This window comes from Manis javanica, chromosome X (assembly GCF_040802235.1).
Source record: "Manis javanica isolate MJ-LG chromosome X, MJ_LKY, whole genome shotgun sequence".
Classification (NCBI taxonomy): domain Eukaryota; kingdom Metazoa; phylum Chordata; class Mammalia; order Pholidota; family Manidae; genus Manis; species Manis javanica.
In genome coordinates, this window is record NC_133174.1 from 34157428 (window position 1) to 34173159 (window position 15732).

At 44.1% G+C, this 15732-nt stretch overlaps 1 protein-coding gene and 1 long non-coding RNA gene across 2 annotated transcripts in view; one reads left to right on the forward strand and one right to left on the reverse strand.

Moving 5' to 3' along the window:
- Positions 1–1697: 1697 nt before the first annotated feature.
- LOC140847400 (uncharacterized) lies at positions 1698–8161 on the reverse strand. The gene is made up of 3 exons (XR_012127382.1): positions 8071–8161; positions 3994–4103; positions 1698–2389 (listed from the first exon to the last, which is right to left on the reverse strand). It is a non-coding gene; the product is annotated as an uncharacterized lncRNA (long non-coding RNA).
- Positions 8162–8337: 176 nt separating this feature from the next.
- Positions 8338–15732, forward strand: part of NYX (nyctalopin) — a 38149-nt gene continuing 30754 nt past the window's right edge. Inside the window, exons 1-5 of the mRNA XM_037001485.2 lie at positions 8338–8393; positions 9110–9335; positions 9937–10094; positions 11351–11871; positions 13943–14020. Of these exons, the coding sequence (XP_036857380.2) occupies positions 13984–14020 (37 nt within the window). The 5' untranslated portion in view covers positions 8338–8393; positions 9110–9335; positions 9937–10094; positions 11351–11871; positions 13943–13983. The remainder of the gene's footprint in view (positions 8394–9109; positions 9336–9936; positions 10095–11350; positions 11872–13942; positions 14021–15732) is intronic.

Genomic DNA, 15732 nt, shown 5'->3' on the forward strand with positions numbered 1-15732 from the left:
TCTATGTACATTTGAAGAGACTATATTAATTTGTCCCATTTTTAGTTTCTCCACATTTAGTTCTCTGTTAAACTCATTATTGTTTATGGAATTGTCTTCTGGCATGTAGCACAGGCCCTGGAACCTAGTGAGGATCCCTCCCCTAATTTTTATTAAGTGAATTATTCATTCATATAGTACTTTCCAATTTACTCTTTGTCTATTATTTCCAGAAATGGAATGATGAGAGTTCTAATTAAGGTAATATTTGTCTTACATCTTGCCTTCTTGTCCATTTTCTTTTCTGGACTTCATTGCAATGGTTTTTGTAACATACACATTCAATATCTTTGTTTTTGATGATTTAATGTACATTTGGCCATTATGTAATGACCTTATTTATTTGTTATACTGCCTTTTGCTGTGACATCTGCTTAATCTCCTATCAAAATAGTAATCCCAGCTTCTTCTGTTCACACAGGAATATCCTCCTACACCGCTATTCTGTTGATTTTCTTGGTTTGTGTGTCTCTTGTAGGCAACAGATTATTAGATTTTGTTCTTTTAACAGTCAGTGAGGTGTCTTCTTTTTATAGGAAAGCCCAGCCTGTTTACAATTAATGCTTTGATGAAATTTTACCATATCCTATTTCCTTTCAAATTTATTTAAATTTTTACATATTCTCTCTCCTTTAATTTGTAGATTTTATGTGGGTACTTTGAACTTTCTGTTTCCTTTTGAATTATATCAGAAAATAACCTCAATTCACCTGTTTTTCTAACATTGTCAATGTATTAGGCTTTTACACAACTGTCCAGTTATGGTATTTACTTCTATTGTTAACCTGGGATACACTGAATTCTCATGTAAGAATGTTAAAAGTCTAGTTTTGGAAACTTTATTCTCTGTTCTCTGCCCTCCCACCCCCATTCATCTGTGGTTGCTAGATATTCTTATTAAAATTCAATCTGTACCAATTATTTCTCAAAATATTTACTGATTTATTTTGCTTTTACTCATCAAGCTTGTCCTTTAGTAATGTTAGAATGTACTAATCTTTCATTTGAATCTTGCTATTTGCAAATCTCTTTGTCTCTAAATTTTACTTTTGGGTTAAACCAGATCCGGAAGAGCTGTGTGCCTGTGCCCCATCATTATGGGCATTTATAGCATGATGTTTATGGAAATTTGCTTTGGCATTATTCCCTCCATCTATGTTAAAGACTATAGTAAGAGGTAGCCCTATTTAATTCTTTTCTGTATTTATTAGAAGTGTATTTCGTAGAGATTATATGGAGATGTTTTTGAAGGCATTTTTTTTTTCAATAAGACAGTGCCTTTATGTGGACCTGGGGGAAATTTTTTTCCTTAGTAACAGTGGGCTTGTACAACTGATTGTACTCTATCTTTGACTGGGCTGCTGGAAGTTAAGAGTCAAATGTGAAAGTCACCTCTGAAAGTAATATGTAATCTTATGTTATGAATTTCAGGCATTAACCTTAGCTTCAGCCTATTTTTCCCATCTCGTTTTCCTCTTTGTCCAACTTCTTTACTTGGGTTAGAAAAAAATTGGTTAAAAAAATTCTTACTGTAGATATCCCATGTATTTATTTTTATTTTTATTTCTTTGTATTGTATGCTACTAGAATCCCTTTTGGAATGAGGTTAAGTTTCAAATAAAAACAAATAATAATATTTTACTTACATATTCCAAGTCTGCTCAATGGATATTTCCAGAAAGACAGGCTGAGCATCTCCGAATTTGTGGCTAATCATCTGTGGACATCCACTGCACTAGGATTTTGTGGGGCTGTAGCTTTGCTTGATAATCCACTTAAGTGAAGTAATACTCTTCAATCTTTATGATCATCTCTACTGTGTGGCATTCTGTTGTTTCCAAAAAAATCTTACACCCAAGGAAAGCACAGAGAACTCATCGCTGATGTGATATTCATAAAATGATTTTAAAGATGGCCTTGGGGATCTGTGATGCAGGATTTTTGCATTAAATTTACTGTTAATCTTAATGTTTGAAAAATAGCAGTGCTTTTCTGCAGTTTCACTTAACTTGGTGGTTCCAGTTGACCAGAGATTCCCATGAGACCATTTTTGCTAGAAATCTAAGCCTCATGAGATATAGCATGAGAAATATTTATTAGTTTAAGACCTGGTGATAGCACTATTTGTTGCTCACCATGCAGTCATTCCCCCATCTACATGGCTAACAAGCCCTGATTTTGTTTGGGCAACATGTGCCGAGCCCCAGGGGACAAGGATGCTTGGGTTCAGCTTATCATAGCCAACTTTTTCCCCTTTCTCCAAAGACTTGCTTTCCAATCTTCCATTGCAGTTAAGAGTAGCCATGTGACCCATCAATGCCAATTAGCTTCAAGAAGTCTGCTGGAGCTTCTGAAAGACAAGAAACCAAAATGCAATGGCGGTGGAATGGGAAGAAAAAAAGTACCACGGTCTTTGATGACATTGCTGAATCCTGAGCCCACCTACCTCGGACCTCTTATTAAGTAAACAATAAGTGTTTTTATGTTTTAAAATGGTGGTTCACAAAGTGCGTTCTGGAGATCTTTGGGGATCCCTGAGGCCCTTTAAGAGGTCCCACCAGAACAAAACAAATTTCATAATAATATTAAGATGTTATCTGCCTTTTTTATCCTCATTCTTTCATGAGCATACAGTGGAGTTTTCCAGAAGCCTCCTCATGTATCATATACAAAGTAGGCAGAGAATACAGCTGTCTTCTATTAAGCCAGATAAGAAAAAGATTTGCAAAATATAAAACAATGTCATTCTTTATCATATTTTTTGTTTTGGAAAATGAAGTTCTTTTTTATTAAAATGTGCTACTTATGTTAACACGTAATGGGCTTATTATTGTTATTTTAAATTAATTAATACAAAATTTTTAAGTTTCTGTTAAAAATGCCTCCTAATGTTGTACACCTGAAACTGTTATAATATGTCACCTATACATCAATAAAAAACAGATTAGTAAACAAAGCTTCTCAGCTTTAATTTTTAATACAATAAATGCTGATAGATATAACCCACATAAACAAAGGCTTTTAGGGATCCTCAATCATTTCTAAGAATGTAAAGGAGTCCTGAAGCTAGAAGAAGTTTGAGAACTGATATAAGGCATTATTGATGAATTTTTCTGTCAATTGTTTCAGAAATTGTTAATTTCTGAAAAATATTCCTGAGTGATACAGAATAGCGGCTCTTCTTGGGGGAGAACTGACTTTGTTTAGAAAAGCAAGATGGCAGGCCATTGTGACTGCAGAAAGATAGAGGGGCTGGGGCCACTTGGGAATGAGACAGAGAGAGACCCAGACTGCTCAGTATAGGAAAAGAATGAGAATTTAGAGTATTTCCCATGAGTTTGCTAGGGAGAGAAACAAAGGAAGGGGCAAGTGGCTGGAGGTGGAGCTGAGTGGAAGAGAGGCCCAGGGGAAGGGGTCCTTAATGGGGAAAGGTGGGTGGGGTGATGTTAGGGAGAAAAATAGATAAGAGCAGGGTGGAGAGAAAATAAGGCCAGTAAAGCCCACCAAAAGGGATTCAGAGAGTTAACCAGTTAAACCTAGAGAGCCAGAAAAGACTCACAGAGCTAATGAATTAATCAGTTGAAGCTCCAAAGGCCAGGAGTAACTTGGAATATCCAAATAGTCCCCAGATAGAGGAAAGTATCTGAGCACAGCCCATGTCTTCATTGTGTCAATTAGATCAAGCCATTGGAAGAGTTATTTGCTAAAGGCCCAGTTTATTCTTTAACTTAACCTATATGCTGTTTTTTCCTCCTCCAGCCACTAATCAAGTAATTTGCAACCTGGGCAGGAGACAGGCATCATGATTAATTTAGCAAACAAGCCCAAATATAAACAGCATAGAAACATAGGAAAGATTCCATCTTAGAGCTAACATTGCATTTTAAAATCCAGAAAGCTAAGAAGTAAGATTCTTAACATATTCTTTAGCAAACAGACAAAAACTCAACTCACCTTGGGGCAGGGCAGGTGGTCTTGACTGATATGTTCCCAGAGGAAGCTGCTATTCTGGGGAGGAACTGGATCAGTAAATTTCTTGTGTTAAGCTAATTTTGCAGAATTACCTGGAGGATTGATAATAGAAGAGATGTAATGTCTCTTATCAAAGATAAACATCTTGAGACCACTTGACAAGTTTACACCCCCTTGCTCTTTGTCACATTCCTGAAAAAAATCCTTAAAGGGGGAACCCCAACATTTCAGTGCACCTCCTCTCTGAGGACACCCGCACTTTTTCTCTCTTTAAGTGCATAACTTTAAATAAAGCTTTCTCACTGCTCAACTTAACTGCGTTTTGTCTCTGCTTTTCCAGTAGTAAGAGTCTTCGTTTCTTAGCGATTTCATTTTATTTCCACGTTTCCACTTGTTTCTGCTTTATTTCTGTTAAGTAGTGGGGGCTGCTGAGACCTCAGATTTGGGCCTGAGAGTTCCCATCACCTAGGTGACCCTGGCTTCAGGAGCTGGCGAGGGAGACTTCCCTATACCCACAAGGTCAGCAAGCTCCCGCTCCCTCCCACTGCACTTGCCTGGCCTCAGCTGCCTGCATTCATTACTAGTCTCGTTTTAATAAATTCCTTCTTTACCTACACTGTTCAGACCTGCACAAGAACTCTTTTTCATTCAGAACCAAGGACCCTCCCCTACACAGGTTGAGGTTTCACTTGGTGCCCAGGGAGAGACCTCCCAGATGCAGCTGCCGGGCAACAGTGAGAGCAACCCGTTGCTGCCTCCAAATCCTCAGCAACAGTCTGCTACACATTCACAGCAGCCCAGGTAAGTGGTGTCTTGGGGAGCTCGAGGAATAGGGGCTTTATTACATGTTAGGGCTGACTTGGCATAGAGAGGAAACAAGAGGCGAGATGTGGGTGACGGAATTCTGAACAAGCCAGAAATCAGAACCAGAAGTCACTAGGTGAAATGTACCATTCTCCTGTCCTATCACCCTATCCTACTATCCCCGTAGACACTGGAAAAGGACACAGGGTTTCCCACCATAAGGGAATTTGAGACCACAGTATTAGAATTTCAACAAGCTGCCTTGCTGGAGTTGATGCCTTGCTGGAGTGATAGCCAAAAAGTTAGCTATTTTCTGGAGGGTTGGCATTCAATGGCAGAAAAGTTGCTGTCATCCCTTTCTGGGTAGGTGCCAAGAGACAGGAACCGTGCGGCTCTTCACCTCCTGGTGTGCTGAGGACTTAAAGGGCAGGTACAGGTCTAGGGTGAGGGGGTGGAGTGTCTTTCTGGAAGCAGTCCAGTTGATTTTCCAAACATGTAATTTTATTATTGCTGCCCTCTAGATTTTTGGCAGACTTACCTAAAAGATGGTACTTTTAATGTTCATTTATTCTGTTTACAAAGAAAAAGGTTTCTCTTTCCAGCATGCTTTTATTCGGATATGGGGAATCTGTACTTATTTAATATACTTAGAAAGTCTAATGAGGAGTTAGTAAGCATTTGGAAACTTTGCGGCTTTCAGGATGAAAGCAGAGATCTGTGGTTATGACATCATCCGTGTTAATTACCCCTTTGCAAAAATGTGTCTGAATGGAGAAGAGGTGGGTGTGTCTATGTGGGTATTTAATGTGATGATTAAAATATATTAATGATAGTTTTCACTTCTCTAGCATAGTACATCTTTGGGTCTTCTAAAGTGCTTCCACAGGCTTTAATTAGCCTTTAACACTCTACTAGGAAGAAGTCAAACATCCCTATTTTACAAAAGAGGAAAACGAAACACAAGAAGGGTCTTGTTTAGGGCAAGGATTTCGGTAGAATAAAGCTCTCTCCCCATACCTTCAACCTTTCTTTGCTTGGACCAAGAATTGACATTCACGGCCTTTATAAATGAGGAGCACAAATTTATTCATACCTTGACATGCTAGACAGCTGAGCCAAAAAAGCACATTTTGGGGTCTGTAAGAAATTATTGCTTATTATAAGCCACCCCCTAATGTTATGTACACAAACAAAAGCAAACAAGGACACCAGAACAATAAATCAAATCAGTCATAAAACTCAGAGGTTCTGATTCTGTGTCCTCTTTAGTTCAGCCATTTTAAGTTCCTGGTTATATATGGAACTATTTTAGACCAAAAAAGGAAGGAGTGATTGCTCATTATTTTACTTTTCGTAGGTTATTTGCATTTTCAAATGAAGGAAATATAAGAAAATTGATAGGAATGCATGGAAGTAATGCAGAGAAAAATAGAAAATTTTCTTCCCACCAAATACATCTAGCTATATATTTGAGAGGGGCCAAATGAGGGGTATACTTTAAAAAAGCTATTATGAAAAAATTTCAAACACACAGAAAATTAGAGACTCCAGGTATTACTCATCACCTAGTTTCCACAGATAACAACTTCCTGCTATTTTTGTTTCATTTCTCCTCTGCCACTTGTTTTGTGGGACTATTTTAAAGAAACTCCCAGACATATCATTTCACCGTAAATACATCTGTATTTTTTCCTAATGCATAAAAAGTTTATGAATAGAACCATAATACTCCTTATCACAGCCAACAGGAAACCAGTTCTGGATATTATCTAACGATCAGCCTGTATTTCAAACTGATTGTTTCAAAATTGTCCCAAAATTGCATTGATTGATGTCTCTTAAGTCTCCTAACAGATCTTCCTTCTTCTTCTTCCTCCTCAGTTCTGTTAATTTATTGGAAAAACTGAATCATTTGCCCTGTAGAACTTTCCACAGTCTATATTTAGCTGATTGTATCTTTGCATCTTTTAACATATTTCTCTATCCTCCTTATTTCTTTAAATAGTAGCTAGATCTGGAGGCTTGATTAGCTTCAGATTTTTTCTTTTTTCGATTTGGAATATTTCAGTGGTAGTGCTGTGTACTTTCTTTTACGACACATCAGGGGGCACCCAATACATGGTTGTGCCATTCTGGGAACATGTTAAGAATGGTCAGTAGGATCCATGATTTCATTACAACATAGTGATTTCTTCATTCTATCACGTCTGTGTTTATTAGTTGTGATTCTTGTATAAAGAAAAACTTTCCCTCATTAACTAGAGTATTTGGTTCCTGTGAAATACAGTCCATAGACGAAAGGCAAGATAAATGCCTGATTCTTTCTCTTTAGTTATCAACTTTCAGAATAATGTCCTGGTAACTTCCAATGTTTATTGTTGAGAGTTTTTCTTTTTTAAGTATTATTATAAACTAATCGATCTAACAAACATTTTTTATTGGATGCGTTTTCATTCATTACAGTCACTATTTTAATTGATGCTTGACCCACCTTTGGTTAGTGGAACCACTCAACTTTCCTTCTACCCAAGTATCTTTATGCGCTTGTCTTCTGAAATGGTAAGATGTTCCAGGATCATTGTACTTTGCATGCCCCAGACCTGGAAGCAGCCTTTTTGGCAACTCTGGTTCCTTTCACTGGGAAATGAAGAGCCCCATTTTTGCTGCAATCTAAAGAGCGATGACTTTAAAAGAGACGCCAAGGGGGTCTATCTTTGGGCGGTGTGCAGCGTTTGTTGAGTGAAAGGACAGGAAGGGCCCCTGGACCAGCTCTTCATTTACAGTCATATTTCTATTACATGAGCAAGTAGGCTATCAGCCGCCCTCAGGTCTACACGGCCGGCGTAGGAGGGCACTACGCTGGAGACCCTCCCCAGGGTGTGATCTTTGCCAATCAGGCCCTCGCCCTGCCACCCCTTCCAGCCGGACAATCTGAGGCTCCCGGGCGTGACTAACGTTTCCGGCACAGCCTAGCCCTGGGACTTTCCCCGCCCAGCCCAGCTGGTGAGAGAGGCGCGGTGGGGGCGGGGAGCCCGCGAGGCCGGGGCGCCAGCGAGGCTAGGGCGCCAGCGAGGCCGGGGCTGGGAGCCGCCCGCCCGGGCTCCGAAGCTCTGCGCCCTCTGGCGGCCACGCCGGCTGGGGTGGGGCTTGAAGGGGCGGGGCTCCGCTCCAGATGCCCCGCCCCTTCGTCCCGGAGTTCCACGGGGCTGAATTTGGACGCGGGCAGAAGCTGCAGGGGTTTTGCAAGGATTTTACCTTAAGAGGAAAAATCCACTGTGCCACGCGTGGTTGCAGCCGAGGCTAGCTTGCTGAACCAGTTCTCCGACGCCCTAGGAGGGACAGAGGGAGGAGCTGGGCTGAAACGTCCCGATCTCTGACTCGCCGCCTGCTGCCCCTCCGTTACCACGCTGGCGCGCCCTTCACCCCGGGGGACGGAATGGGGAGCGAGCCCGCACCCCGCTGGTGTCCCGGCCTGCAGTTGCGGTGACGTCACTCCATTGGGGTCAGCGGAATGAAGGCACCGTTTTCTCTTACCCTCCCCTCCCCCCAGTTCCAGAAAGGAGGTCCCTGAGCCCAAGGTGATCCAACCAGCCCCCACGGAGCTGGGTTTCGATTGGAAGGTCGACGGTGAACCCACAGGGGAAGTAAGATAGTTTGCTAATAGAGAACAAAGGAGTTAGGGGCTTTAGCCACAGAATGGGTTTAGGTAAGGTGGTTAAGGGGTGCCTGGCAAGAACTGGGGTGGCTACCATCCCCTTCCCCTTCTCTTCATGCAGAAGTGGGAGTGGCCACGGGATTGGGATTACTTCCTGGTCTTGCCAGGGTCCCAGAGAATCCCAGGGACCAGGGAGGCAGGAGGACTGGGTCTTAGCAACACTTGCATGTAACTGTCCCCCGGGAGTAGCTCACTTAACCTTTGTGGACCTCAGTTTTCTTGGTGAAGAATGGTGGTCTGGACTAGATTGTGGAATATATTTCAAGTACAATAAGGCCGGGAAATGTGGGTGCCTGTCTGGAGACCACCCAGTCAGATAAAAAGGTGGGCCAGGGCCAAGGCTGTCACTCACCCCAGTCCTCTTTCTGTAGCTCTCCCACAAATTCTCACGTGGGCTTCATTAGCAGACATTTGTGCCCCTCTGCCTGTGTGCCAGAGTAGACCCATCGCTAATGTTAGTGGCACCTGGGCAGAAGTACACACAGAGAGACCACATACTTTACGTCTAAATATTTAAATGTTGTAAGTTACCCTGACAAACTGTTAAATGAAATATGTCCTATTTTCCTACCTTGACAGATTAACCTCCATAGCAATCTGGAAGGCCAGGTTCAAGTTTGGAATTCTTGTATTCTTCAGCATAACGAGCTGGAACTTGGAAGCACAGAGAGTGGCTCCAGCTCAAAGCCTGTGGCCTGGCTTCCCTCCCTTCACATCCTTTCTCCATCCCCCACCACAAGAGACACCTTTCTCACACATGTGTCCTCATGTGCAAACAGCTGCTTCTTAAGGGGCCACTTCTCAGGTGTGTGCAGTGGGGAACAGTCCACCTTCAGGAGGATGGACTAAGAAGAGTGGGTTCAGAATCTGTTGGGTCGGGAGTTCTGAGGTCGCAGGTACATGGTTCTGGTTGGGCATGTCCCCTGGCCCCATGCCTCCTTGCCCTGTGTTTCCCTTGTTGGGGAGGAAGAATTTTCCTCTATCCTTCTAGCTGGTCTAAGATTCAAAGTGATGTGAGACAGATTAGTCAGAGAAAAATCAAAGTTATTAATTACATGCATATGGGGAATCCACATAGGCGATACCAAAGACAGGCAAAAATGAAGTAAGGAAGAAGGTAGGGGTCTGCAGCTTCAAGGGAAGGGAAGGCAATTCACAGGAAGATGTAAAGGAGTAAATATTTGGTAAACAAATGTTTTCTTGGCTTCACAAACACAGTGGGACATAAAGAAGAATTTTAACAGACTTCACTAGGTTCCTCCCTGTTTACCACCCCTAGATAATATTATACTGTAGTTACCTATGTGATAGCTTCCTTCCTGGAGCAGGTCCTCTATCGAAATTGTTAGGCAGTTAGGGGGAAGGTACAAATTTATTTGAATGTTTTGGACCTTGATTGTTTTCAGATCTGACATAATCTGCCTGCCAAAGTGGCAAATCTTGGGGCAGCCTGCACGTGGCCCCTATACCCTCCATCTTGCCCAGTCTGAGGCTGCTACTGGCCAGGTGTTGTGGAGGTACAGACTTGGATCAAGAACAGCCCCTGGCCATCTGAGGCCTCCAGGTGAGGGTGGAGGGTGCTGGAAAATGACTTATTTCTTTGGGGAGGTAGCACTTGGGCTAAGCCTGCTGGGAAGGTTGGGGTTTCAGTAGGTGAAGAAGTAGGGAAAGAAAGGAGCAAAACGCCCAGGGACAGGCTGTCAGGGTCAGCGTGTCTGTGAATTGTGACCACAGTGCAGACAGGCTAGAGGTCAATCTGTGTCCCCTGAATGCCAGGCAAAGCCTCCGGTATCACTGCATCACAATGGTGGGGGGGGGGGGTCAGCCCCAGAGGGGCAGCCTCGACCATCAGATCAGGAGAACCCTACAGCCCATCCTAGGGCAGCTTGGCATTGGACAAAAGTCCTGACACCCCTCCTTGCACCATGCCACCTTGGTAATCAGCACTTCTTCAACAATTCCAAACTGGGGGAGTTTAGCTACTCCCAGCTTTCATAAGGAATTTTGCCCCCAATCTGCTGCAAGAGATGACCCTGGAAAGAAGTTTCTTTAGACACCAGTGCATCTACATCATTTTGTCTAGTAGCCAGAGGCTACTGGAGCATGGACAGCCCCTCATCTCTGGGAGCAGTGTCTCCTAAGGGTGAGAATTGGTGTAGAAACGCCCCAGCTCCCTGCCCTGCATTGAGATAATTCTGAGATGTGTGCTCTACACCATCTCCTGTGGTTTGCCAGGGATTAGGCTCCACTTGCCTGGTGTCAACTTGCCTGGTAACACCAGACTTCTACCTTCGCCACCCCTCTGCTGGCGCTTCCTGGAATCACCTCCCAAATCACGTACTTCCAATTCCTTTCCTTGACAAACCAAAAACTCTAGGTCTGTTGAGCTGTTACAGATGCTGGCCAAATATGGACTGAGTCCTGGGGCAGGAAGTTTCTGCTTCACCAGCAGCAAGGCCAGCTAACAGAAACATGTCTGCCCCACCCAAAACAGGCATACTTATAAGGGAGTCTCAAAAGTAACTTGTTCATATTCACATTGGCTACAGATACAGAAGGCGGACTAGTGTGAAGCTGGGAAAGTCCGGGGGTAGGGTTGGTGATGATGATCAGACACTGGTCATGCCCAAGGTGGATGCAGTGGTTCTGGGGACCTTCTAGGTGATTGTTGAAATGACTTTGTCTGTGGAGTCTCTGGTTGGTTAGGGCCCACAGCTATTGACTGATGACCTTACCTTGTCTCTTTCCCCCATTCTCTGTCCTTCTGTCACTTAATTTTAGGACATTTCAGAATTTTTTCCTTGTCACCCTTGTCTCCAGGTGTGCTTCTGGAGGAAACCAAAATAAGCGTAAGGACATTTAATGTTGCAGGTGGGCCTGAGGTTCCTCATCTGTAAATTACAGGCATTGCATGAAGCGATCGCTGACTTCCTTCCAGGGCTCCGCTGGGACCTTGCCTCATTTGCCTCCTAGTAGATGAAACAGGGCACCATGCTTTGTTTCACTTGGCATCAGGCTAAATATGCCTGCACCCTCGGCCCCAGCAGAATGGTCTCCATGTGGCGTGTGTACACGTGTACAAGCAGGAGGAGTCAGGAGCGGAGAAACAGAAAGCATCTGGCTTAGTGTTCAAGCCCCCTCTGAGAGTTCCCATAGGAGGCTGCTGACCGCCTGAATCCATGAACCCTAAGGAGGAATTTTGTCTCTTCATTTCATTAGAGGACCCTTGCTGAGTCCCTGCTAGCTGCCCCGAACCAATGCAGCAGGAATTACAAAGAAACACTAGGGCTCCCACGCCCCTCTCTATTGACGGAAGCTTTTCTAGAAGGCCACCTGCAAAGGTAAAGTGTTGCATTCTGGGCCCCCTCTATTTCACATGCTCACTTAGCATACTCCTCCTCCCTTTTCCTGCCCCTCTCTTCTCAGCCCCCATGTGCATCAGGACGCAAAGCCGGCGGGGTGGTGCTAAAGGCCCTGGCAGCCCCCAGGTGGCTGTGGGCAGGGCCACCTCTATCTTTGGATAACAGGATTCTGTCTCAAGTTCCTCCCTAGGAGCATGCCAGTCAACCCCACTTCCTGTGACAACCCCTCCCCCTCTTGATTTTTTTCTCTTGGGAACAAGGTTTTAATAACAAAGCTGCTTGTCCCCCAAGTCAGTGGTGCGAGCAGGTTCAGTGGATGGGCCCCTGGCTCTCTCCCCTGAGAGTCTCTGATTGCTCCTTAACGCTCAGGAGAGTGTTTAATTCACAGGCAGAGAAGGCTTTCCTCAGGGAAATTCCTCGGCCCAAAGCCACAGGCCCACTAGCCTGGAGAAGGCTGAAGGCAAGGTCGACCCAGTAAGCTAGGACAAGGTTTACAGGAGGAGCAGACAGGCTGCTCTCACAGCCATCTTTCAGCTTCTGGCCTGCTGTGGCGGGAGGAGAGGCTTCCTTGGGCCAAGGTTTGGAATGAAGGCCACACGGATGCCTCCAAAGCCAGTGGTCATGAAGGGAGTCCTGCCCACCACTCCCATCTGGGCAAAGTGAGCCCACCCCTGGGACAGGGACTTCCTCTGGGGAGCTTCCTCCCCCCCGTATCCCTACCCCATGCCCAGTATGGTTTCCTTCCCAACAGAGGTTATGAAAAGTTCAGTCATATTTTGGTTTCTGAACTTTACTTGAGCATAGGACTTGTCAAAATGCAGAAGCAAATTCCAAAGATCTGGGGTGAGGGTACTAAGGTTCCACATTCCTAACTGGCTTCCCAATGCCACAGCCACTGCTGGTCATGCCCACGCTCTGAGTAGCAAATCCTATCTGTGTCCTGGGGGGTTGGAGAAACCTCAGCCAGATTCTGAAAATGGCCCACAGACCCTCTGCCTTAGGCAGTAGCTGACACAGCATCCACCCGAAGCTGGGAGACCAGCCTTACTATAGGGAAGCGTCCTCTCCACAGTCTGTTTTTGGATCACCCACCATCAGCCACTCCAAAGAGAGGAAATCAGCAGCCTGCATTTCAGGAAAACATCATTATTTTCAGCTAGCTTGTCCCTTCCCCACCTCTCCAAGTTATATAACATGTCCTTGTTGGAAACGCTGATAATATCATTTGGGCGGCAGAAAGCCAATTCCCAGCTGGAGGCTTCGGCTGGGGTTGGGGCAGGGGTCAGGGTAGGAGGTGGACTCTGTGGAGGGTTTAAGGAGAGAAAAGAGCCAGGCAGATGGAGAGGCCAAGGCCCGGGGATAAAGCTGATCGGTGTGTCAGCAAAATCTGTCACTGGCTTTGGTGATTGGAAAGGCAGACACATTCTTTCATCTCTACTAATCCTCATCTGATACAGGATTTTCCTGCCATTAAATCTGGAGAAAGAACACTAAGCACTCAAAACTGCACAAGCAACCATTCCTCCTCATGCCCTGCACACACGCACGTGCGTGTGCACACACACACACGCGCATGCGCATGCACGCACGCACTGCTTTACTTCTCTGCCGGACCATTTTTACTGTCTGCGGCTGCCTGACTTGGGAGATGGATGGGCTGGGGGAACTGAAGGGCACCTTGGAGGAGTGGGACCAGGCAGACCCCCAGGACAGTAAGCAACATTTGGGGACTATTCACTAATACTTCTCTGCAGAGGTTTCCTGTCTGTCCATTTTCTCGCTGGGCTGTCAGTGAGTCCATCTGAGTTGCTGTCAGGATTTTAGCCTGATGAAGGGTTTCCAAACAGATCCAAGCTGTCAGTTTTGGGGGAACTTCTGATTGGATGTTACTTTTCCTCTTAACCCAACACCAAGATCTATGGGGAGAAAATAGTATGAAGAAGACGGAAAAGGCTGGACATTTGGGGGAGGAAGCATGGAGGTGTGGGGAAGGGCCTGGTTGTCAAGGGACCCCTCTTGGCACTCTGTGACCTGTGCTCTCTCCCCTCAGGTAGGAATCCCCCAGCTGGGCGGTTCGAGGCCACCAGGTGCATGAAAAGCCACAGGTTGCTGGTCCTTCTGTTACATGGTAAGTTCTGAGGCCTGTTCCTTCTGACCCTCAGCAGACAGCTGCCACTGGGTGCAGGGGTTGGGAAGCCCATACAAGATGCTAGAAGAATTGTGGAAACCACAGGCCTTCTACCCAAGGAGCTTTTTCTTCAAGTGGCTTCTGTGAAAGATGTACTTGGAACTTGGCTTCCAGTTCTAATTAGATATCACTGACAGCGCAATCCTGCCGGAGGGGATGGGGAATGAGAGGAAACAGCAGGTGGTAAAGGTTTTGTTTGTTTAAAAAAAAAAAACTCCTGAGCAAAATATATGAAATAACTTCTTGGCAATTTTCTTATTCCAATTTCAGATATGAATTCATTGGTGTAATCACCAAAAACTACAGTGGTTTTATAATCACATTATTTTAGCTCATTTAATTTAAAAAAATACCTTAAAGAAACCATGTTTCTAAAGGAAGAAGGGATGAAAAACTTCATGTTGGAATGATGTGATGATGGATGTTTAAAACTTTTTTCCAAGTTTTTGTCCTATTGTTATATGGGTTTTAATATAACAAGAAGATGCAACACACAATCTTTTCTATACTTTTATAGGTTTAGCTGCTCAAATCTAACTGAGGTAGCCCAAGGAAAAATTCCTTGTTAAATTCTGCAGTAAATGATTCTACACAAAAAATCTGTCCTTCTGACCCTTGGATGAATGTAATTATTTGAGGTTCTAACTACACACATAATAGATCGCTGTATGCAGTGTTGGTAGAGAAAATTTTACCAGGTAATTCTAAAAGGGTAGGAATAGAATTTTCTTTCTATTGTTTCAAAAGGTAAAACTTGGTCTATTCAATGAATCGACAGGTACACACTGTACCTCCAAATACACTCAAGGGATAGTATGAGGAATATAACCACATAGCCTTTGTCCTTGAAAAACTTACATTCTTTTATGGGACACCCCATAAATAAGTGAGGAAAAAAATTGGAACAACACACATGGAACACTATGATAAATAGGGCATGACTTCCTACCTTGAGGAGCCTTGAAAGCACAAATAGCTAGCTCCTTGCCATTTCTCCTACCTCGAAAGGACATGAAGTTTGATTGATTCACTGGGACAGAATGTTTGCTTCCAAGAGCCAATATTGTTTTAAATGTGTACCAAAAGCTCTCTCATTCCTCACAGGATGCAGACAGTATTCGTATCTTGCGTACAGCAAAACAGGAACTGTCCCTGCTGTAGAAACCTGAAATATATCCAGACTTCTTGTGACAAGTTGGAGAGCTTAGCAGTGACATCATTTGCTAATAATAGATGCACTTAAAATTAATGACTGTCTCCACATTCCCTGGCACCTTAATTTGAAACACTCTCAGCAGCACAGACAATATTATTCTGACTACAAGTCACACGGATTATGGATGACAAGTTCCTGAGAATAAGGCAGCGGTAGGGCTCTACCTCCTCAGCTAGGAAAAAATAATTAAATGAGCCTGCCAAAACAAGGTCATGGTGGAATCCAAAGTGGCTCACAGCAGGGAAAATCTGAGGCAAAATGGAAACAGAAATTCTCCTGACATGAAGGTCACTTGGAAGTGCCTCTCCTTTCACTGCTCTCCCATGTCAACCCCTTTGGGGTCTTCCTGCTGTCTACAGCATATTATCCCAACTCCTTAGCTTGCTTCACAGAGTGGCTTGCTCTGAACCATGGTCTTTAAAAGAGGGCCAGAGTT